At 42.7% G+C, this 23,513-nt stretch overlaps 2 protein-coding genes across 2 annotated transcripts; both read right to left on the bottom strand.

The window, feature by feature from the left end:
* Positions 1-13,011: 13,011 nt before the first annotated feature.
* On the bottom strand, positions 13,012-22,578 carry POFUT2 (protein O-fucosyltransferase 2). Its single transcript, XM_021547280.3, has 9 exons — positions 22,375-22,578; positions 21,464-21,714; positions 20,288-20,432; positions 19,883-19,993; positions 17,724-17,790; positions 15,664-15,789; positions 14,951-15,131; positions 14,592-14,715; positions 13,012-14,316 (listed from the first exon to the last, which is right to left on the bottom strand). The coding sequence occupies exons 1-9, from the start codon at positions 22,548-22,550 to the stop codon at positions 14,163-14,165; spliced, it is 1,335 nt and encodes a 444-aa protein (XP_021402955.1). The 5' UTR covers positions 22,551-22,578; the 3' UTR covers positions 13,012-14,162.
* YBEY (ybeY metalloendoribonuclease) lies at positions 22,578-23,335 on the bottom strand. The gene is made up of 3 exons (XM_021547277.3): positions 22,959-23,335; positions 22,805-22,873; positions 22,578-22,690 (listed from the first exon to the last, which is right to left on the bottom strand). Exons 1-3 carry the CDS (start codon positions 23,295-23,297, stop codon positions 22,604-22,606), a joined length of 495 nt encoding a protein of 164 aa, XP_021402952.1. The 5' UTR covers positions 23,298-23,335; the 3' UTR covers positions 22,578-22,603.
* Positions 23,336-23,513: the final 178 nt, after the last annotated feature.

Raw genomic sequence — 23,513 nt, 5'->3', positions numbered from 1 at the left:
AAGAGAGAAAAATATTATCTATCTGAATAAATATGATCTTAACAGTGAGAGTTAATAAAGCTCTCAGAGTTCTTCTAAAGGGGTCAGATATCTATGAATGAGGAGCATCTGAATGATACAGTCAACTCAGGTTTTTGAAAGCTATCTGACAGAAGATTTTAATTAAGGCATTTTAGGAAAATCAAGCAACACAGAACTGTCACTGGCCTAAGAAGGAAGATGATGACATGGATGAGAATATGATTTAAAAGATGAGCACATAAGATAGACCATCACTGCATGGAAGAAAACGGTCCATTCTTGTACAGGCAGAATTCCATACTAGGCTGTATATTCTTAAATGTCCTGAAGAAGGGACATAATCAGCAAGGTGACAAGGCTTTGCTGGCTATAGGAGGTTATGCAAGGCAGTTTGGATGAGGAAGATTGCACAGCCTGCAGAAAGATTAACAGTAGAGCGGTACATTTGGGGAAGAATAATCCTATCTTCACATCCTGAGTCATTTCTAAGCTGAGCCAAAGGTCTTCAGGAACAAAAGCTTTGCATTATGATAGACATTTCCATGAAAATATCTCTTAGAAGTAGTAATTCAAGGAAAAAAAAAAAAAAGTTCGGAATGATTAAGGAGTAAATAGAGAACAGATCAGAAAGGTTTGTTTTGTTCAAGTCCATATACTACTGTAAAAGTCCAAGGTTCTGGTCCATTTCTCTAGGACAGGATACTCCAGAATTTAAATTATTTGGAGATGACCAAGGATGGTCAGAGGTATCTCGTGATTGCCATTACAACACACAAGGAATCCATCCACTGAATATCCAAGAATCTTATTTGGAAAAACACATGACGGAGTGGGAAGGTAAGAAGGGGTTTGCAGAATTGAGAATTCTGGAGAAAAGCAGAGTGAGATTGACTTTTCCCTGGCTCTTCTAATACAAGCCTTGAAGGATATTGGAAGATAGTAAGATCTTCATTCAAAACAAACCAGAGGAACTAGTTCTTCAGACAGCCTATGTGGACATGTGGTGGTACTCCTCAAATGACTTTCTGGGTCAAGCAATGTGTAAAGAGGCAAGGAGAGACCGGAAAAAACTTTGGAAGAGATGCTGTAGAGTCCACTAACTAGAGAAATTCCATAATCTGACTTGAAAATGATTGAAGGCTGGGACTCCTTACATTGTTCTGTTTTTTCCTGAGTGTCCACTCCCATGGCTACTGTGGGAGATGGAGCACTGTGCTAGATGGGCCTGTGCTCTTAACCAGTAAGTTCATCTATAACCTCCTCATTGTGCACTGAAGTCAGAATTTAAAAAATGAAGTTGTTAACAGCTTAAATATATTTATGGCTTTCAAGCTCCCCAAGGAAATGTAATGTTATGAGAATTTAGGACCAGAAGGAACTTTAAGAACCTAATCCACCACTTTGTTCCATGGCAAAATCAATTCCATTGGTGTCCATAGTGACAAATTTGTCTTACCCAGTTCCTAAAGCTTTCAATGATGGAGACTCAATGGCCTCTTAAGTAATCTATGTAAGTCTCACTGTTAATACTGTGAGAAGGATTTCTTTCCCTGTCTAACTGGAATCTAATCTGCTGTTGTTTGCTGCAAATCCTTAGCTAGCTGCAAGCCTGAGCTAAGGTTGGAGGCGTCCTAGACATCTGAAGGATTCTGTCCAGTAACTCCCATGAATCTGGAAGTAGCCTGAACACAGGCTTGGTTTTTAATGGAGCTAATAGTTACTTGTTTTTTAGTGTGGTGAACATGACCAAGTGTGGTCAGGGATTATTTTATAGCCTTTTACAGTTTTTCTTGTTATTCTAATCTATTATCTCTTTAGCATTTTCTGGCTTCAGGTAAACTTTCCCTGAGAAGTACTTTCTAAACACAGAATGTTTTGACTTTGTTGGCAGCAAAACTTATTTGAAAGGTGTGTCTACAGAAAAAATGGAACAAAAAGATTTCTTTTAAAATATTACTGAAGACCAGCATTTAGTATTTCCTTTCCGGTAAGGTCTAATTCTGGTTTTGCCTGCAATTCACTGAACTTTATGTGTTTGAGATTAAATGCTTGAGCTTTCTTACATGATGCCACTCTGCTTCTTGCATTAATTGCATTCCCCATTCTCCAGGTTTTGAGATTTGAGAGCAGGGTTCTGCCCAGCAGAAATGCTAAGCACCTACATATTAAACTGCAGTTGATGTGAGCTGCACTTACAAAACAAAGTGTGCTCTGAGTTGCGAAAGCCTTTATAAAAAAATCAGTTCAATTGGGGCATTTCAGCAAAACCTCTTAAGCCTCTTAAGTATCAAAACCACTGATATATACTGTTGTCACTATGATGAATCTGAGAGCTAACTACTGAGAATCAAAAGCTTTCTTCTCCCTGAGAGACACACTGGCAAAGCTTTTCGCTGTGATGCAGTCCCCTGGAGACGCAGGCTGCAGCTCCCTGCCCCATCAATTCACTGTTGGCATGCTTCAATCACCTATAATAGTAGGTGTGGAAGGTAAGGGTTGTGACTTAACTCCATTTTAAGGCATTTTTAAATAGAGAAACATGGTCTCTTTATTACTTTATTTGCTTTTAGTCCCCTTAATACTTATTAGTCATTCTTTTGTACCTGAACAAAAAGGATTTGAATAATTTTCACAGATATTTCAGAGGAAACAGCAGCAATAACCTCAGAATATGGGTTAATCTGGAATTTTAAATACAGCATTGTACAAGCTGGTATTTCTACTGTGTTGTGCAGTACTTTCGTATCGAAGAAAAAAATTAATATCATGGGAAGTGGTTAATTTGGAGGGAAACTGGATCTTGGCAAGAGGCTTGTATCGGTACTGACAATTTTTTCAGACACATCAGTGTACTTATAAATCCAAAACTAAAATTGGGATAAATAAGGATGTCATTCTAATTAGGGTGGTTATTAGCTTGTAGAACTGAACATGAGATGTTTGCTCCTGAAGATATTCTATCATGTTTAATTACAACATCATTAAATTTTATTAAAGTTCTAATTAACTTGAATTAAACGAAATCTGGAGATTTTCAAAGAAACCCGGAATTTAAATCAATACAAGAACACAATAAAGCAGCTTAGGGTTTTAAAGTAGCTTAGAATTTTGGGGTATAGTGAATATATAACACAGACAAGGTCAAACAATGACTATTTTTAGTGTGTACTGTGAAATTGCAGTGTTCTGATGATGATTGCAGTATAATTTCCAAACCTCCCATCTACAATCACAAGGGGGAATATGTGGTTGTTAATGATAGGGATGTGTTCTGGGCAGAAACAGTCTCACTAAAAACCCCTCTTCAAACCTGGGGCTGCCTCATTAGCAAGGGCAGCTTGTCTGGATCATTTCCCTTCCTGAGGAAAGCCATCTGCCATGCAAGAACTTAAAATACACATTGCACCTAACTGAAAGCTTTCAGGTAAAATAATATTTGTAATTTAAAAGAGGCAAATTTTGAGATTATTTTTATGATTTGCTTGAAAATGTTCAACCAAATTAAAACTCCAATGTCCTACTGCAGTGAAAATCAAAGAAATATTTTTTACTTTTGAAAAAAAATTAAATATTTATCAATTTTGTTGTAGCAGATCTAGTTGTGATTTTTTTTTTTTTTTTTTTTTTTTTTTTTGGGTAACAAAGTACACTCAATGCCAAAATTATCCCCAAAAGCTGTGAGATTGTGGTCATCTTACTCCTTATACCTTCTCCCACCTGCCAAAAAATTTACCCCTAAAATGATGAGTTTCTTTCCCATTCTTTGCTGCACAGGTGACTGATGTCCATTTTTCTGTAGGCCATGGAAGTCTTTTTTTTTTGTGAGGAGATGCATTTCTTTAAAGCACCCCAAGACAAAAGCAGATGAAGCAAATGTTAGACTTAAAGCTTTGGAAGTACTGCTGCAGGGTTTCAAATCAGGAGAAACAGAGTAAGAATAGGGATAACTGGGCTCCCCTTCTGTTACTTTTAGCACAAACAGAACTATTTTCCTTCTGTGGATTAAGCTTCCAGTTTCAGTCTTTTGGCTCTGCCTCATTGCAGTTTAATATGTTTTGGACATACAGGCTCTTGCATATGTGTGAGAGGTAATAAAAATAGCAAATACTTTCAATAAAAGTTCATTCATAATCCTGGACACCGGAGCAAGGACTGCTAAATGAATAAAAAAAATTATTAGGGAAAAGAATTATAGGGAAAAAGGTTACCCAAGGTGTCAGAATGGATCTCAGGAGAGTCAATTTGATTGTGTGATTTGGGCCCAGTTCTCAGAATCACAGAACCAGTGCTCTGGGCTGGGTGGCAAGGTGGGAATTTCCACAGGTTGGATTTGATGGATTTTCCAACCTCCATGATTCTCTGATTTCGTTATAAAATACGTCCTTTTCAGAAGTTCATCACCTTTAATTTATATATTTATAGTATTTTTTTCTCCTTGTGGATCAGGTTGTGCTGCTGTTGATGGTTTTGCAATGCGATTTCCTACTGCTGGATTTCTATGCTGTTGATATCCACAGCACAGTGCATCTGATAAGCACACAAAGAAGGAGCATACGTTTGTATATTCCAGCATAGTTTGGGAATGTTTGATTCTATGCAATCAGAAGACTGACTGCTCTGACAGTGGGTAACAGGGCTGGCTGTGGGTTTGGGGAAGTGTTTGTTTTTTCCTTCTGACAAACCCATAAAACTACACTTGAGTCAGTGCCTCAGGCTATCCATTGATCACCTACCCAGGGAAAACAGTCTTGTTCAGCCTGAGTTGAATATTTGTTCTTTCTCTTGCTCAAACTATGAGCATGCAGTGGGTTGGGACTGTTGTTTCCCCTTTCCCACTCCCTGCAGAAGGGGAATTATCCTGTTGTGGTGAGAAGCAGAGAGCATCTTCCATTTTTCCAGCACTCCCCTCAGCCACGGGCAGGGTCATGATCTCTGCAGGTTGCTGGTAGCTTCTAATAACCCTTTTCACAGCAATATTTACAGAACTGTAACAGGATCTCAATGTCACAGGGAATTCCAGTTTAAGGCAGAATCACTTAATTTATCTAACTTTAACGTTTTTCCTGCCTTCAGTGTTTGTGGGGTTTTTGCCCCCTTCCATGGTTTGCTGCACTCTGGTAAACCCCAATGGAGAATTTCCTACTGGTAATTGATGGAACACCAGGGACTGTGGGTTTGTATCAATGAGATTAGTATCAGTAACAAGGAGAAACCACGTTCATAGCAGATAAAACTCTACTTTTTGCTACTTACCTGTGCATTTTTAAAACTTTAGGGTAGAAAAGAGCTCCAAACAGAAACCTAAATGGAAAAAAAATAAACCAAATTAGCTGGAGGGTTTTTTCTACTCACTTACAGCTCTTGTACTCTGAGAGGTAGTCTTGCCTTCATCCTTCAGTCAGCTGAGATGGCCACTGTTAAGGCATATCTCATAGAAAAGGTCCTGAACATCATTCCAAATGAAATGGATTTAACCAGCAGGACAGAAGGATTTTGACAGTGCTGCTCTGCCAGATCTGTCCTTTGCAGGGGACAATCTCTTTTTGCAGATTTATACTGTGCTGCACAGAATACACTGACACAGAAACCATTGACATCGTGTAGCCTGTTCTGTGCTGCTGCTTTGGATCTGCCACGTTGCTGTGATGTTTTGTAAATGATACAGGGACTAAAATTTGTCCAGCAGGGAGAGGAAGAACATCACCTGTTAAAGCAAGGTGTTACCTTTAGGCATCTTCTTAAAATTAAAGGGAGAAGGAGAAAACACACTACAAATTTGGCTAATGGCATGAACTGATTTGTGGAAAGCAGTTGACAGCATAAAGCTGGTAATTGCTGGTTAACAAACTTACAACACAGGTGAAAGTAAATTCAGAAGTTTTAGGAGCTAAAGGGAAAATATGTGGAGAAAGACATAACAAAACCCCGAATTCCAGTTACTGCGGCTGTGTCCATCACTGTGAGGAAAAGTGCAATACTGACAGCCGTCAATATTTCACAGAAAATTCTTTTTTCTTATAAATTTGCAATAATTGGAGGGATAATTCAGTACAGATAATGAAACTACATTGCTCCAAGAACAGTGCATGTTTATAAGTTTCTTTCTCTTTCCCTTCATAAAATCTCATATCTAATATGAAGGCTAATAACCCAAACAAATCTCCCAGAGTTCTGAATTCCTTCTTCAGATATCTTTAATACAGATGGCTCATGCATTTTTCCACCTGTGCCATGCAAAGTAGCACTTCACATAGATAGAAAGAAGCAAAGAAAAATTATTGGATTGAGTTGATCTTATTTCTTCCTTGTTTAGTTCATATTCTTCTCAGAGTTTAGCTCCATCAGAGATTCAACCCATTAGTTATCAAATACAGTACCTGTCACAAGACTAATTATCCATTTACTTAAGATTGAAATTGTTCTGTTTGTTCTTACTGAATTTATTTGAAATTTGAATAACTTATGCAAAATATTGTTGTCTTAAAACTGTTTGGATTATTGAAAATGGTTTGATTATTTGTGAGATTTTTACATTTATCCTGTAACACTTGTTTCTTGTACAATCCAGTCATCTTTTCCCTATATGATCTATTTTAGTTACATATTTCCAGCAACATAAAAAGTTTCTTTTGATTTATAAGAGAGATTTGATGAATGTATAGAAAATGCATACAGAATATCAACCATCTGTGAAACCAAAATTTGTTCCCACTTGTGCATGCAGACTGAAATGCTGTGTTCAGACAGATGTGCCCTTGGTGATCTATCTGGAGTAGCTTAAGAAATTGCATTGCAACAAATCTTTGTTTCCATCTTCCTATCACTTACAAGTTCTCTTTTCTTGTCACATCAAAATGAAATAGATTAGTTCAAAGCCACCCCCAAATGACTGTTGGAGTGGAAATGCTCAGATGATTTAAGATGTCATTATTTTTGTATGTCTTTTATTAGGGAAGATGAGAAGACAGCTAATAAAGCTTCTAACAGGTCTGTGTCTGATGCTGTTTGTATTGCAACACCATTATGAAGAAATAAATTTGCAGGTACATTTTTTTCAGCCTTATGCCAAAATAAAGGAAGAGTAAGAGTACAAAAAAGGATGTCAAGATGGACTATTTATGATGACTCCACCAGTTCAAATCCCATTTACAGTGAAATGTAAAAAGTTTATAATCTCTATTTCTTAATGACTTTGACTTGCTAAAGAGGGCATAATGTATAAAACACAGACTGACTGTATTTAGTGACTCAAATCATACACTTTTTTCACTTTTAAGCTAAACAGAGATAAACGGATTTATTAACTATTACATCCTTAAATTTTTATTAGTATTGAGCAGCCTCACAGTAAAAAGAAGATCTGCAGGCAGCTCCTGCTGCAAAGCCCCACCAAGATCCTGAAGGTTGATATCTCTTGTCTCCTTACACATGAGGAAGAGCAGAAACCAGATGACTTTTCGCTATCACCTGATCCTCTCTGGCTTCAGGGACCTTGGCATTCACCAGACTATTTTCACTTTGGTTGTTAATCTTGGTCTGGGGTTATTGGGGGGGGAAAGCTGAGAGTGCCAAGCTGAGGTGACAGCTAAAAACAGTCGAATTCAGGGCCCGTCGTTTAGAATTAGGCAGTACATGCATCATGTCAGAGATTAGAAATCAGACTGCAGTTAAACAGCACCAGCAGCATACATTTTCCCTTTTTTCGTTCTCTGGCCAACATCCAGTTCTTCTTTCTAACTCCAAAAGCCAGCTTTCTCAGCCAGGAAGGAGAACTTAAGGACGTTAATTGAAATGCAGCCCAAGCTTATGATTTCACATCTTGAGACAATGTGTGCTGAAGCTGAATGAAATCAGAAGAGAATTAAACAGCAAATTTTGTAACTGTGGTCTCATTCAGGCAGAAGAAAAATGCTGAAACGATTTGGGAAAACACCCTTGAACTGGTGAAGAGAGCAAAACTAATTTGAAATGCAAGTGACCTGTCTCTTCCAGTTCACAGGTGATGGTACACCAAACAAAAATATTTATTGGCTTTGCCATTAAGAGGACAAATGGCAATGCAGTGCAATTCTAGGTGCTATTTATTTGCCTAATTGGAGTTCCCCACTCTTCTGCTAATTTGGGCATGCATGCCTGGTTGTGTTAGTAATTCCCAGATTGTGACAATTTGTCTGGAACACATAGATCCTTTAGGATTTACAAGCAGTAAGAAAGTTTGCTGCATATTTGGAAAAGAGCTCATAAGATCACAGAGAATAAACTGGATTCTGAGAAAATAAATTTCTAGTTCCCTGAACTGGGAAGATTAAATAGGCTAGATCTCTGTCAGATTCTACTGATATCAGCCAATATTAAATTTTGCTTGAATTTTTTAATTCGCCTGCCTTGAGGTGAAATTAAAGCTAAAAAAGAATATTCTCCCTTCTTTTTACTTATGAAAACATTAGATTGGGAGGCAAATCTAGAAAATTAACAGTATTCTGTATGAAGGACTAGAGACATTATAACATGCATATCTTTTAAACAGACATAAAAATTTTATTTTATCCTTTTTACTGTACATACAGTTACCAAGGAAGCATTTACCTATTCTTTAAATGGGTATTTCAAGCAGTTCCTGTTGAGTGCCTCTTGCATCTTTGTGTGTGACAGACCATACAGATGATATCAATGCTTTTACTATCAGTCTCTGCACAGCCAATAGCTTTTCTTTCTGGATCTAAATTTCAGCCAATTTTTAAAAGTCTGGGATAAAAATCCTCCCCTGTACCATATTTTTATGTCACAGGCATAGCTCATAAAATGCCTGTTTGTCCTGTTGTGTCAGTGTTACAGAAGGGATTATCTGTTTCCTTTATTATATCAGGAAACTACCATAGGCCTGAAACTTCAAAATCTTCCCCAGAAAGGTGAGGAAGATAAGTGTGATTTTTGCTTCATTTAGACATGTTGTGCACCAATTAATTAGCATGTAAATTAATAAGAGAAAGTGGAATTATCAAGAAACCTGTGATGTTTCAGGTTCTGTCATCCCCCTAAGTTTGGGATTTTTTTGAGTAAACCAGGACATCTCTACTGGTAACATCACCATCATCCAAACAATTGTAGATTTCAACAGTTGAATAGGATTTTTCACTCTTGTAGAAGCACAAAATAGTAAAAAAAGAGGAAATATTGGCAACAAAAGGAAGGTGATTAGGTCAGTTCCTTTATTCAGAACTAATATTTATAACTTGGGCAGGTGTTTATTTCATAAAATTGTGTATTTTTAGCAGCTTGTATTTGATTGTTTTGTTAGTTGTTTTTTTTTAAGGCTTCAACACCTTCACAGATGAACAATTTTGCCCCTATTCTGTTATCCTGACACTGATGTTTTTTTCCCTGATATACACTCTTATTCTTCCTTATTGTTATTTATGAGCATTGCAACTTCTCTGAAACTGAAAACTCTAGTTTCTATAATTTTTTTTAGCTGTCTCAGAATTTACAGGGTTATTATTTCAGTCCTTCCCTAGGATTAACATATTATTGTTTTCTAGACCTTCAACCACTCTGTCTCCTCTAGATCCATTCATAGGATAGTGAAAATGCTGAAGAAAGTGAAAGGATTGTTTCAATTGACTTGCATCAAATCTTACTGATCTAGTAAGATATAGGTAAGATACCTGTTAAAAAATAAAAGAAGGGATAATGCTGATTTTAATTTAGCTCGTGGATTGCTGCAAGCCCACTTTTTACTCATTGTCATGGTTGAAGCTATCTTGTAGCTGCTGAATAAATTTGGTCATATCAGACCTTCAACCTCAGCCAGCCTAGAGGTGAAACAGGTCCTCAGCTGAGGCAAGAATAAACTGGATTTCACCCAATCATGTTCCATCCTAAGCTGCACACTCCTCACTGGGCAAGAAGCTGGGCTGTGTGGAGATCAGACCAATCAGTCTGAACTAAACAGTGGTTTAGAATGGGTGTTTCAAACTATATCAACTAGGTTGGATCAATAAAACTCCCTGTTGTTGCATGAAGACCTGGGTGTGTGTTGTCTCCGTCTCTGACCACAGAATCCACATTACATTTCATGCTGCTTAACCAGTTGTTCCTGGTGTTCTGTGTAGCAGATTATTTCTACCTAGATGTAATCCCTCCTACTTTTCCATGTTATACTGTACCTTGCTGGTTTATGTCTGTTCCTTCAGTTTATCAGGATCACCTTGCCCTCTGGAATGGTTGCTATCTATATATCATTTATCATGTTTTAGAAGGAAAGAGTGTATTTTTTATATATATACTTGGTCAAAAACTCTACATATCCTTAATTCCAGGTCCTGTTAGTTTATTGGTGCTCTTGGAAAGGTGTCCACTCCATTAAGTTGCTCCCTGGGGAAGTATTTCACATTTGACAAGCGCTCCTGCCACTTTGCCATCCCCTCTTGATGTGTAGGTGGTGTTTTGCACAGTGGATTCAATAATGGAACTTACAGTGATTTGTAGGGTGTTTCTCTACTGACCAATTTTGCCTCCTCTGTATTAATGAAAATACTCAAAAGTTTTCACCACTTATTTTTCAGCCTGAACACAGATTTCTGGGCTTCACTCAGTCCTTAAATATGTCACTGGTTTATCATCTTGGAGAAACATAATTCCTAAGGTGTTTTATGATTAATCAACAAAGTCCTAAGATTCCTTTTTAATGTCTATACTGTCCTACAAAGTTTCTGGGAAATGTGCCAGTGCTATTATATATTTTCCATAAACCCCCGAAACCTAAAATGATGCTTTGTTTATGATAAACCAGAGTGTGTTACTGCATGTGCAAATACAGCTATGAGTGTTTTGTAGGAATCCTTTTAATGATTCTTTCCTCACTATTTCAAACCCTTTTAGCTTTCACTAGCTTTCACTAGTTTTTCTCAATGAATGTGTATTTTCATTATGAAATCATATTCATCTGTCCTTCCTTGAGCATGTGGTTGTGTTGACTTTGGAATTGGACGTTTAAATAGAAAGCTGAAAATGTTCCCATCATGATAGCACATTATCAAAGAAATACTGCTTTTACTGCTGTGTTCCGAAGATCACAGAATCATGGATTGGGTTGGGTTGGAAGGGATCTTAAGGGTCATACAGTGCCACCATCTGCCATGGACAGGGACACCTTCCACTGTCCCAGGCTGCTCCAAGCCCCAATGTCCAGCCTGGCCTTGGGCACTGCCAGGGAAGTTTACTCCTCTGGAATGTCAGAGCTTGGGAAAAATGGCAGTTTTGGCTTTTCCTGATGGTACCCGTGAGGTGTATTTTACCTAAAAGCCCCTTCCCATGTCTTTCCCTGTATCCACCAAAAATCCCCGTTCATTCCCCAGCTACTTTGTCCCTCTCTTCCTTTATCCAATAGAATTTTAACAGGTGAATATTCCCCTCTGGAAGAGCACCTTTCATTCCAAACCTAATACCAAATGAATAATTTTCTTTGACCTTCATTATAAGGATTCCACCAAAAGCCAGTGGATGGAAAATGATCCTGCCCTGGCCCCTGCTGGATTCCTGGAGCAGGGATTCTTTCCCTCTTTCCCCCATGGTGGCCCTGCTGCCCAGTTCCACACCCTCTTTTCTCCCATCCTTATAGTTTCTCCAAGAACAGAGCTGTGTGTGGAGTTGTGTTTTTATGTATGTTTTATATATTTGTATTGTTTGGTTGGTTCGTTCCTGTACTCCCCTATTTCCCACTTGGTTTGTTCCTTTGTTCTCTGTTTTCCCGCCTGGTCCTCCCTTCCCGCCTTTCCAGTATTTGTCCATCATCCTGGAAAGTGCAAAGTCATTCCCCTGTCTCCTCCCAGGTGCCTTGTCTGTCACTCGGTGTTCCTTCCCCTCCATCTAGAAGCTTCTACTCAGGGCACCGAGTGATTGGACGAGGACCTGGGGCCCCTCCCATAACCCCTTCCCATTGGACCAGGCAGGATCACCCCATCCCGGAGCCACTCCCTTCCCCGCTCCCCATTGGTTCCCCCCTCACGATCCACCCCTCCCACAACCCATAAAGGTCTGTGTTAAGCCCAGCCCAGGGTTCCAGCTGGCTGGCACCTCTCCCCCGCGTTTGGCCCCGTTGGCCGCCAATAAAGGAGATTCAAGCCCGCCACTGGATCCGGCTTTTCTTTACCCTGTCGAGGCTCGCCAGCGACATCCCGGGAACCCACGAAGGCGCCTCCTAAATCCTCTTAGAGGAGCAGCGGGGGGTGCCTCCACTGCCTGTTCTCGCCCCAGGAGAGAAAGAGCTAGCCGGGGCTAGAGAAGGAAGAAGGGCATCTGGGGCGGGAGACGCGGCAGCTGTGCATTTCCATTTCCTCCTTCCACAATTCCCACAAATCTAAACCTAAACTTGACACAAGGAACTCTTGGTGCCTACAAATCCAAACCCAGACCTGGCCATCCCTAAACCAGCAACTTTGAATACACAATCCTGGACAACTGGCATTCATTCAAACCTAACATTTAGGACAAATCGAATACTTCAAAATTCTCAAGAAACATCCTGTCACCTTCAGCTCCCAGGGATTTTTGGACTCATATGGATTTGGGGCTCAAGGGATTTCCCTGAACAAAACCTGTGTGGTGTATGCTGGAATCCCAGTGGTGCATCCTCAATCCCATGACTCCAGAGAGTGTTAGAAGTTTAGGCTAACCTGGGCCACCAGAAAGGAACTCTTAATAGCGATGAAGGGGCACTGCTGAACACCAGGCAACAGCAAGGGGACACTTTAAACACTCACTTGAAACTTTGCAGCAATTGCTAACACCAGCACCAGAGGTTGCACCCTGATGTGCAGGGCTGACTTAGGAGATGAAGCCTGGGCACTGTATGACTGACACCATCAGTATTATTTAGCTGAAATTAGATATAACAAAACCAAAGGGAGCTCACACAAGAAGGGAAAGAGGAAAGAAAAAACACTGCGTGAGCTCAAAAGCAGGAACACTGTATCAGTGCACATCACCATCTTGATTTTTTATATTTAGATATTTATTTGCACTGGATTTTATCCCCAACAGGTCTAAGAAACAATTTTATGAAATGTTTTTCTATTGGTACATTGTGAAAATTTATTATTGCTCTGTGTATGTGGCTTTGGCCACACTTGTGGAGACACAATATAAGCACTTGGATTCCTCTAGACACATAATGGGCAACATGTGTCAGAAACCCTGTGTGGATAAACTGCTGCTCTCCTGTAGATCTGCAGTTGTGCTGAGTTTTGCAGAGTAGTTGAAGGGTTTAACCACCTTCACTGTGGGGAAGGCTGATGGACTCTTGAGTACAGGGCTGTGATGATGGTTTTGCCTTCTGTGTGACTTTACTTTGTGGACACAAACCACTGGAAAAGCAAGGCCCTGAAGCAACCAGGATCCTCCTGAGAGGGCCACCAGCACTGCCCCACTTCCAGCAACAGTGCTGAATACGCCCACTCTCCTCTAGCCAGTGCTGTGGCAGGCAGAGGAGGGAGCTGCCTCAGAAAATGGAATCTTGGCCCTGTTTCACCAGGTACCAACCTCTTTCTCCGCTAGGCAATGTGCCTTCACATGAAAAATGAGTCCCCAAGGGATGGGCCTTGCAGGCCTTTGGAGTGGGAGCAGCTCCCCCTGCTTTTATTCCAGTGGCAGCTTGGTTTCTCCCTGGGTAGAGACCAGTGCTTCCAGGGTGAGCACTCCTGGTGACATGGTCAGGACCCCAGCGCTGCAGTTAGAAAATGACCACAGACCCACTGAGAGAACCATGGCCAGGTATGAAGTGCTCCAGTAGGCGAGGCTGGGTTGAACTGCTGCATCCTGGGCATTGCTTGGCTACTTCCCATCACAGATCTGCAGCCAAGAGGCCCCTGTGGTCTGCAGCAACCCAGCCAGTGCACGTGGGACCACAAGGCAGCAGGAGCAGGACCTACTGGGGACCCAGGTGCAGCAGCCACATAGAAATGCAGTGAGGTCCAGAGACACTGAGCAGTACAGCTACCCCATGTCATACCTACGCTGGAAGGGGAGCAGGAACTGAGGGTACAGGACAGGGTCATACTTCGTTCCAAGGCAGGTAATTGCCCACGATTTTTCCTTATTATTTTGAACTCTAACAGTATCAAAACCTTTGTGTTTCGCTGTGTTTAATATACAATTTTCCAATGAGCTGGCTGCTCACAGTTTTTCTCTGTTTCACCACAAAATCGGTTGTAAGTTGTTTTTGGATCAAATCCCAAGATCTCCCTTTCCTCATGGATTCGGAAGGAAAATGTTGAAACTGAGGTGCCTATAAAATACCTATGGAAAAAAATCAAAAAGGGTTTGTGAGGGGGGGGCAAGTTTTTAAAATTCAAATAATTAGATTTCAGTCCAATGAACTTCACTGTCCAGTGAAATGATAATAAAATTATCATATATACACACACAATATAACCATTATACACATCTCAATTATATAATTGATTATATAATGTCTTACACTATTTGTAAACAAGCTTGGGCCAAAAATCATGTTCAGATTTGTGACAGTGCTGAGTAATAAGCTTTGGCTGAATAGGAGTCAGGTTTGCTACCTTGCATGTGCGCAAATCCACTGGTCAATCACAGCCAAGCCCCCATCCTTATAGAGTTCCAGCTCCTCCAGAGAGGGTTCAAACCTCACCATCTCAGGCAGCAGTTTCTTGAGCAGTTCAACCTCTTAAAAAACAAAGAATATTAAGTTATCTCTACATTATGAACAGCAACTTGCTGCTGTCACACAATGTGTTTGTTTAAGGAAACCCTGGGTGAACAGTTAGAGAGCAAGCGACACCAAAATCTACCAACAATTCAGCTGCTGAAATTCACAGCACTGCAGGCAGGGAGAGGAGCCAGTGGTAACTGCTGCACTCTTCAGAAGTTACCAGTCCTGAAGTGACTGTGATCTACCTACCTTCCTCAACAGCATCAGTGGCTACAAAAACTTTTTCAAGGTTTAGCATCTCCAAGAGGCTGTAGATTTTCTTTACTGCTCCTTGCAGGGAAGGCACATCTTCTCTGTGACCCCAAACGAAGTCTCTCCTTCTGAGATGAACCCCAAGGTATGGGCCACCTAGAGCTGTGCCTGTCTTAATCTATGAGAAAAAGACCAAAACTTGAGAGCATCACTGTTCACACTGAAAAGCCAGAATGCATCATATGTGGATAAGGCACAGAATCTCTCTAGTTGCAGACAGAAATTTTTAAGTATGGACTGGAAGTAGCTTGGGACACATTGCAACATTTAGATCTTGGGTGGCCACCATCATGCAAGAGAAACTGGAGTGCCAAATCTTTGTAAGCAAAAATTCTTCTCGACCAAATAAATCCTCAACTGGCAGGTAGTAGCTGAACTTTACACCCACACATAGTACTGAAAACAGAAGAAATTCAAACTTCCTTTACTGAAATGAGGACAACAAAGATCTGGCCCTCAGAACCAGTCAGGCACAGCTCAACACTCTGTTAGCTCATGTCACACAGGGAGAAGGTGCATGAGGAACATGTGTGTCCACCTTGATCAGAAGAATGTCACTCACGTGTACCTTCCAACATGCTCTACAGCGCATAGCCAGGAATACACAAATAAAATATTTGTTATAGGGAACAGCTTGTTAAGGATTTTACCTTCATCTGTGTCCAGTCCTCCTTGTACTGAGTCTTGTCTGCCTCATCAGTGGATTGAAGGTATTCCTTCCTAAACTTGTCTCCCACCACGCGGAGGTGTTTAGCAAACACCATGCTCCGACGGGTCTGTCGGAATAAGAGCAGACACTGAGTCAGAAAAAGGAGAGTTAAAAATGAGTAGGTGGAGACAGTTTCACACACACAGCACTTCCAGGATGCAGTTACTTCTGGTATTGCTATGCAGTACTCCAAGCAATGATTTTATCCAAGCCTTAATAGCTTATTTCTAATTATCACCACATTTATAACCAGCATACTCACCTGCCCGTGCAATACACAGGTAATAGGGAGGACACAGCAGTTATTTACACAGCAGAGCACATGATACACCAAATTAAATATCCCATCAATATACCTCACTTCTGGAAACAAAAGCTGGGCAAACACTTTAGTGTGCAAAACACCTGTAAGAATAAAACCTGCTGTAAAAATATTACACATCTAGCCAAAGACACGCCTATGAAATTCAGTGGAAAAACGACAAAAAATGAATTATTTCCTTAACTTGTGAATAATAATCTCTAAGATTCTGTGATGCAGTTACCACTGCACACAGCCACAAGTGGCCTTTTTGTTAACAGGCAAAAGAATGAAGGAAATCCCAAGTTTTCCCTTTTTGTCTGGAAAGAAACAGAGCAGGGAGAGATCCTTCTCAGAGAAGCATGGAAAAAAGAGAAAAGGCCCCGGGTCCAAGCTGCAGTGAGTAAATTTTTGTTTGGACATCAGGCAAAACTACTGGGGCAATGTTTAAAGTGCCACTGCTAAGAAATGTGTGTTATGGAGCCATGTGGATTTCATGTCTGCTTTTACAGGACAAGTCATACTCAAAAATGGTACCTGGGTTGCATTTCTTTCTTTGAGAGGTTACTTTTAATGAATAATTTGTGGTAGCAAACTACTGATTGGTCCAGTTCTGAAAACATGCCATATCTCAACTGAATAGCCAGGTATTTACAAGACTGAGGTAATTTGTGTAATTTGTTTTGTAGTATCATGACAGTCAGTTTTTCTTAGGAATTTTAACTACATCAAGCACTCCGTATCATGTTCCATTTTCCTGTGTCTGAACTTTAACATTTTCTTAAAACTTTTATGACAGAAAATATTTTACCATAGACCTTTGCCTTGAAACACATGGGAATTTTGCCTTTGAAGCCAATGGGAAGGGACAATAATGAGCATGTTACGGAATTATTTTGAAAAGACTAATCTTGAGGTTGACTAGGTAAGAAACTGCTCCCTTCTGACTGTAGATGTGTTTTATAGGGGAGGTGCTTTTAATCACCATGACCTGCAGTGTTGTGGTGTGTTTTGCTCTGTTTGCCCCATTCTCCTCCCTAATCCCCTCCCTTCCCCAGTTGTCAATCTTCTGAAGCCTTTCCCTAACATCCTCCAACCCAAGTTGTCAATCCTCCCTGTCTCTACCCCTTTCTCCAGAGAGTTCTGTGTCTGTCTTGTTGCCCTCGACACTCCGTTTATTGCTGTGAATTATTTCCCCCCGCCATTTTCCCTGATAGGCTCATGAGCTATTTGCCCCACCTTATACTCCTCTCTTACCATATCCTCGCTGGTTCACTTTCCCACACCCCTACTCTGAGCTGCTGTTTAAAAACTGTTCACCCCCACCCCAGTCTTGTCGGGGAGCCCAGGAACAAATCCATCTTGTCCCACCCCAAGACCCGTGTCACCGCTGTGTGTCCCTGTGCCGGACCTGCCGATAGCTGGGAATTGCAGAGCTCGCAGGGGTAGAGTTGCACCCCTGCCACAGCCGCCCAGCACGCTGCAACACTGCGCCTTTAGGCACAAGTCAGCAGGGCAAATTCCTGTGTCACATTAATCCACAGCAGCCTGAAAACCATGTTAGTACACATTGCTGAAACAGAAGACAGAAGTGACTTTCAAGACAAGAAACCTGAGGCAAAACTGAAGCACGCATTGGTTACTGGATTTTTAGCAGAGCCAAGGAAAAAGTCTAGAGAAGCTATCTGTAAAATACTCACATTCCAATAATCTTTCCCTCCGTAGTGGTCATGAAGAAGGTTTTCAGCTCTGTCTAACATCACTGACCTATTAAAAATTGTAAAACTGAGTGCAGTTCCCTTAGGAATAGAATTTACATTATGACGTTTCTTTACACATTTGCTAGGATAAAGCGCAGACTATAGTCTGTTTGCTAAGGAATGTGGGGAATGAGGGACAGGCTCCTGTGAGGCAAATTCTAGTTCTCTACAAGGCAAATTGTGACCCACATTCTGCTAGGGAGAGAAGGGAACCATGCCCCTCACTGTGCCTGCTCTCTTCCCTAATAAATGGTATCCTGACTCTGAAAGTTAAACACTAACAAGCATTAACCACCCCCCACGTTCTTTGTAATAGTTGCTATAGGAGACATTAGATTTCTAACAGAGAAGTGACCTGTGTGATAATGCTCGGCCTCAGAGCACACAACAGCCTCTGGGAGGAAGTAGATCATGAAAACAAACCCAGAGAATGTGTTTTCCACATGAAGAATAAAATGTCCTACAGTAAAACAACAAATCAAGGAACACAGAGACACTACCAAAATGTGTGGTAGTAGACAACAGTTTGCCCTTCTCATAAATAAACACTTCAGCATTGTGTACTGGAAACATAATTGCGCTATCAAAGTTCTAATAAGCAGAAGAGATTTTGAGAGCTTCAAGTATTCCAGAGCATAAGAGATGTAGATTTAGTTTGTGAGCACACTGATAAGCAAACACATAGAGAAATGCTTTTGCTAAAAAGGATCAAGGTTGTTATATGCATCTCCTTCTACTAAAAAGAGAGGAAGCAGATAATCAACTTTGGATTATCACTGCTGATCATCAGCTGGACACCTGCATGAAAGGCCCTAAATCACCTGGAAACAGACTAGACTGTGCTGGTGAAGAAACAGCACTGCATCTAACAGGATGATTGGAGGTGATTGAGGTTACTAATTGAAATGCATTGAGAAGTTTCCTTGAAGTGACCACACTTGAGGGGCAAAAACCCAGTCCTAGGACCACACAACTGGCCAGAAGGGCAATATGGGAGATCAGAGCTCTGAACAATCATAGTAGTTTGAGGATACTGCCACACATGAAGTTAAGGGACATCTCAATGACACTGCCTAAGAAGATTTCCTGACAGCCTTCATTAGAGGCTTTTAAGAAAACTTGGCATAGAAAGGTTCTTGCATGGATTAAAAAATAAAAAAAAAAAGAGTTTAGAGACAGGGATTAATGTATGTTTCCCATTGCAGAGGGAGGTCACAAGTGGAAGGCCTCTTAACCATATTCCTAAACAACCTACAGAAGGGCATGCAATTAGGTGATATAGCTTAACTATTTTAAATTCCTCAGAGCAGCTAAGGCCAACTATGAAGAATTAGAGAAGTCTGATCACTGGCAGTGAAGTGGCAAATGAATTCTAACATAGGAGTGAGCATAGTTAAAAAAACCAACAAAACCTGGCTTCATCTAATGGTCTTGATGGTCAAGAATGTGGACAATTTGATGCAAACATCAAGACAACACTCAGACATGAAAATAAGGAACGTGTGTCTCAAGAATTAGCAGAAAAAGTAGAGACCACTTAGGCGTACTGCAATGTAACAGGTTTACCCACACTCAGTGTGCAGGATCCTGCTGAACTGGTTCAGTAAGGTTTGGAGATTGGCAGTGGTGACAACCAAAGGCATGGAATGGCTTTCATATGGAGAACAACTAATGGAGCCAGGACTCTTCCCACTGAAGAGGAGACTGCTGAGGGGGAACGTGCCAGAGATGTAAAATTGCACGTGCTGTGGAGTAGAATACGGAACAGCTGATGGTTCAGCATCTCTTCCACTGCATGATCGAGGGGATATTTGATGATACCTTGGACATATGAGTCACAAAAGCTGCCTAAGAGGGAATATAAAGGAGCTCAAGGCTATTTGCTCTTAGGTTTTAGCACTGCAATCTTAAACTAAACTTACAGTTAAGTGTTTTTTACACTGTAAATCTCTTTTGTAATTATTTTAACAGAGTACAGTAATTCAGTGATGAAGTACCTCAACAGTGGACAAGCCTTTAAATTCCCCCTGCTCTTCCCACCCAGCAATGGGGTTGAACAATAATAATACAAGAAGAAATAGTTACACAAGGCAACTCACTGTGCCGAAGTATTCTTCAGAAGGATGGGAGCCACAACAGAGGCAGATCCTTGGACAGACAAGCAAGAGACATTTAGGCCTCGTGTTTCCTTGTAACCCCAGAACCAGCCCCTAAAACAGAACGTAAAGGATTGGTTCACAGGCTTGTATTTTAAATTAATGCCATATATAGAACAAAACATCCTAAAAAAACTACATATGTTACAAATAAACCAGCCACCTCCTTTATGCTGCTTTTCTGTGTAGCAACAACTTTATAGAATTGGATCTTCTCATACCAATACAACATTGTACTTTTCACGAGCTTTTTAAAAACAAAGTGAACTCCAAGCACCCAGATATCTACAGTAAGCAAGTATCTCTCTGAATACAACTGAAAAGACCACAAGGAATGCTTGATGTTACCTGTAGTAGCCATGTTTGTCTTTGGAGTACATCAGTTGATCAATGCATGGTTTTTCATCTATTTTTTCTTCCCATGTTCCTTCTTTCCATCCTTCTGCATAGCCTTGTAGCACATAAACTTGTTCAATAAAGGGCCCACCTGACTCTGAACAGAAGGCAAAGGATTTGTAAGCATTAAAACCCACACCATAAAGGTATGAACAAGCATCAGTTGCAGTTAAAAATCTGCTAGAAATGCTAATGTTACACTACTCTCTCTTCCCCGCTTTCCCTATAAAAAAGGAAAGAAAGTTCTGAGAGAGCCAGAAAAGCTAAAAGGGTCAGGTAATGTGATTGCTTGCTATCCCACCCAGTTCTGTGTGACTTAATGTCCCAAATGTAATAGAATCACTGTCACCTGAGTAAAACACACTACGAAGAACACAGGTTTTCAGTGCTGTAAGCACCTACCATAGCAGGAGTGCCTCCAAGAAAAATGTCCAGTACAAGCCCTTCTTCCCCTAAATTTCAGGGTTCTCTACAAACATTTTCTTGGAAGGCAGGGAACAGCCTTCCCTTCAGAGCTCTTTGCAGAGGCGTGACATTTGGTGGCCTTTATTTCCTCTGCTGAACATGCCAGTGTGCAGTGTTCACCAACTGAACACTTGGTGATTAGCTCAATGTGGCATTAAGTCCTAAAGGAACCAACTTCACTTTCTTATGGAAAACCTTTCTCTTAGACACAAAAAGCAAGGGGTATTTCAAGGATGTGTAGTACTGATGATGAAAAAGTAAGTTCAGGGAGAACCTGCTTTACAACTTTTACTGTCCAACCACCACATCCAGGAAAAAGGTGGCTTGTCTGTATTTCAACAAGCTGCCTCTCTCCTTTATGGTCTTGTCATTATCGTCAGAAACACACAGAAATACCACAGGTGAATTTAACCACAGGCATTAACTGTCTATCTTTGGGGGTCCCAGAAGTTAAGGGGGCAGCAGTACTACATCAAACAAGCTGCCAAGTAATTGGGTTATTCCATCCTATTGGTTGTGTAGCTCAGCAAAACTCCTTCCCATCCCTCATCTTGCGACCTTTATGATTTTTTTTACATAAAAGGATAGAAGCTCCTACAAGGGCAAACCTGTTAAAAAACCATATCAAATATTAACTGTAGATCGCATGATCCTATACCCCACCTGCAAGGAACTGTTCATATTCAATGACAGGGATGTTCCTGTTGAGGCTTGGGACATCAAAGAACTCGGACCAAGCGATCCGGGTCTGGAGGATGTCAGGGCTCTGCCAGTGATAAAGATGTCCCCAGGGAGGCAGAACCAACACCCAGTTTTCACTTTTCCGCAGGGTCTTAAGAAGGGAAGCAATGCGAATGTAGACATCTCTGCGAAGGTTGAACCCTTCAGGGGGGTTTACATCGTACAAAAGGTATCTGGGGAGAACACAGGAATACCATTTTTTCTGGGAGCACATTGAGGCAATCACACGTTTTTCTTTTTTTACCCTACAATCCTGTGATGAAACTGTTGGGTAAAAAAGCTGTTCCTCTTTTTGAGTTTGTGGTGCTTGGAAGGGGAAGAAGTATGGGAAGTCAGAGCAGTGTGTGCTGCAGGGGCTGGAGGGGCCACTAGGGTCTCCTGGAGAGGTGGCACATGCCAGGAGCCTTTCTTGCAGCAGGTCAAGGAGTGAAGAGTCTTGCTCATCCCGAGGGCAACATGGGGTATGTGGTGAAAATTGTGAAACCACGGGCATGTAACCCAGGCTAACTCTTGTAAGCTGCACATAAAGGCAGGAGGACATGCTCTGGAGAAATAGGGCAAAATAACGCATCTGGGAACTGGCTGACCCCTGCGGCATTCGTGACAACTCGGGACATTCTACAGACGAAAGTCCTCTGATAGCTGCGATGACACCTTCCAAAAACCACCCAAAAAAGCACCAGTAGGCGAAAGAGTCCCTTTACCAGCTGATGGCCGAGGCGCAGAGGGTCGCCTGCGCAAGGGGACACCGCACGGCGGGGGGAGATCCCGGGGGGAGATCCCGGGGGGCAGGACCGGCCCGGGTCGGGGGCGGCGGGGCCGCCGCTCCTCACCTGGTGCGCGAGGCAGCGGCGGCGGCGGGCAGCGAGGAGGCGGCGTGGCCGGCGCGGAGGGCGGCGGGCGGCTCGGAGCCGGCGGCGAGCGGCGGCGGGAGGGCGAGCACGGCCAGGCCAAGGAGCAGCAGCGGCAGCTCCGGGCAGCAGCGGCCGCCGCGCCCCTGCGCCGCCATCCCTACGCCACGTCCGGGGCGGTACCGGCGGAGCCCCAGCCCCTCTAAGGGTCTCAGAAGAGGCCGGCTGTGAGGGGCCGCAGGCGGGAGCCTGTGATGCGGTTCAGCTCCCCCAGGATTTGCGCTTCCTTCTGGTACATCTGCAGAAGCAGCGGCGGTCAGCACCGGGCGAGCCCCGGTTCTCGTCATCGGGGCCTCCGGTCCACACCATGCCGGAGCCCGCACACCCTCCCCGGCCCCCGCGCATCCCGCACCTGCTCCCACTCGGGTTTGGTGTCGTGCCGGTAGCCGAGTAGGTGACACAATCCGTGGGCCGCCGTCACCTGCGCGGGGGGCAGGAGCACGACACGTGTTACCGACCGAGCCCCGTGCTCGCCCCACCGCCCGCCAGGACCCAGCGGGGCTCACCGTCAGGACATCGTCAAAATTCTCCCCGGTTTCGCGGCACTGCTGATGGATGTATTCCACCCCCAGGAAGATGTCCCCCAGGTTGTACTCGCCACGACAACACGGCCGCGGCAGCTCCCCGGCCGCCACTTGGTGGAACGGGAAAGAGAGGACGTCGGTAGGCTCCGGGCAGTGTCGGTAGGCGCCGTTCAGCCGCTGCATCAGCGCGTTGCTGGCGCACACTAGCCCCACGTCGAAGCGGGAGGCGCCCAGGGCGGCGCGCAAGGCGCACACGGCGCGGCGAAGCGCGGCCCGGCGTACCGGCACGGCTCGCTGCGCGTTCCGCAGCGCCACGCTCATGGCGGCGCCACCGCCCCCCACAACCGAGACCGCGCCCGCTCAACGAGACCCACCCCCTGCACGGGGACCACGCCCGCTCAACGAGACCCACCCCCTGCACGGGGACCCCGCCCGCTCAACGAGACCCACCCCCTGCACCGGGACCCCGCCCGCTCAACGAGACCCACCCCCTGCACCGGGACCCCGCCCGCTCAACGAGACCCACCCCCTGCACCG

Source organism: Lonchura striata, chromosome 8 (assembly GCF_046129695.1).
Source record: "Lonchura striata isolate bLonStr1 chromosome 8, bLonStr1.mat, whole genome shotgun sequence".
NCBI classification, from domain to species: Eukaryota; Metazoa; Chordata; class Aves; order Passeriformes; family Estrildidae; genus Lonchura; species Lonchura striata.
This window is presented reverse-complemented; position numbering and strand designations above follow the sequence as displayed.

Coding starts and splice junctions, on each gene's coding strand:
- POFUT2 (XM_021547280.3), bottom strand. CDS start 22,550: ATGGCGGCGCAGGGGCGCGGCGGCCGCTGCTGCCCGGAGCTGCCGCTG. Junction 19,994..20,287: donor GACAAACATGGCTACTACAG/GTAACATCAAGC, acceptor GTTCTGTTTTAG/GGGCTGGTTCTGGGGTTACA. Junction 15,132..15,663: donor AGGACTGGACACAGATGAAG/GTAAAATCCTTA, acceptor TTTTTCTCATAG/ATTAAGACAGGCACAGCTCT.
- YBEY (XM_021547277.3), bottom strand. CDS start 23,297: ATGAGCGTGGCGCTGCGGAACGCGCAGCGAGCCGTGCCGGTACGCCGG. Junction 22,874..22,958: donor ATTTTGACGATGTCCTGACG/GTGAGCCCCGCT, acceptor CCCCCCGCGCAG/GTGACGGCGGCCCACGGATT. Junction 22,691..22,804: donor CCAAACCCGAGTGGGAGCAG/GTGCGGGATGCG, acceptor CTGCTTCTGCAG/ATGTACCAGAAGGAAGCGCA.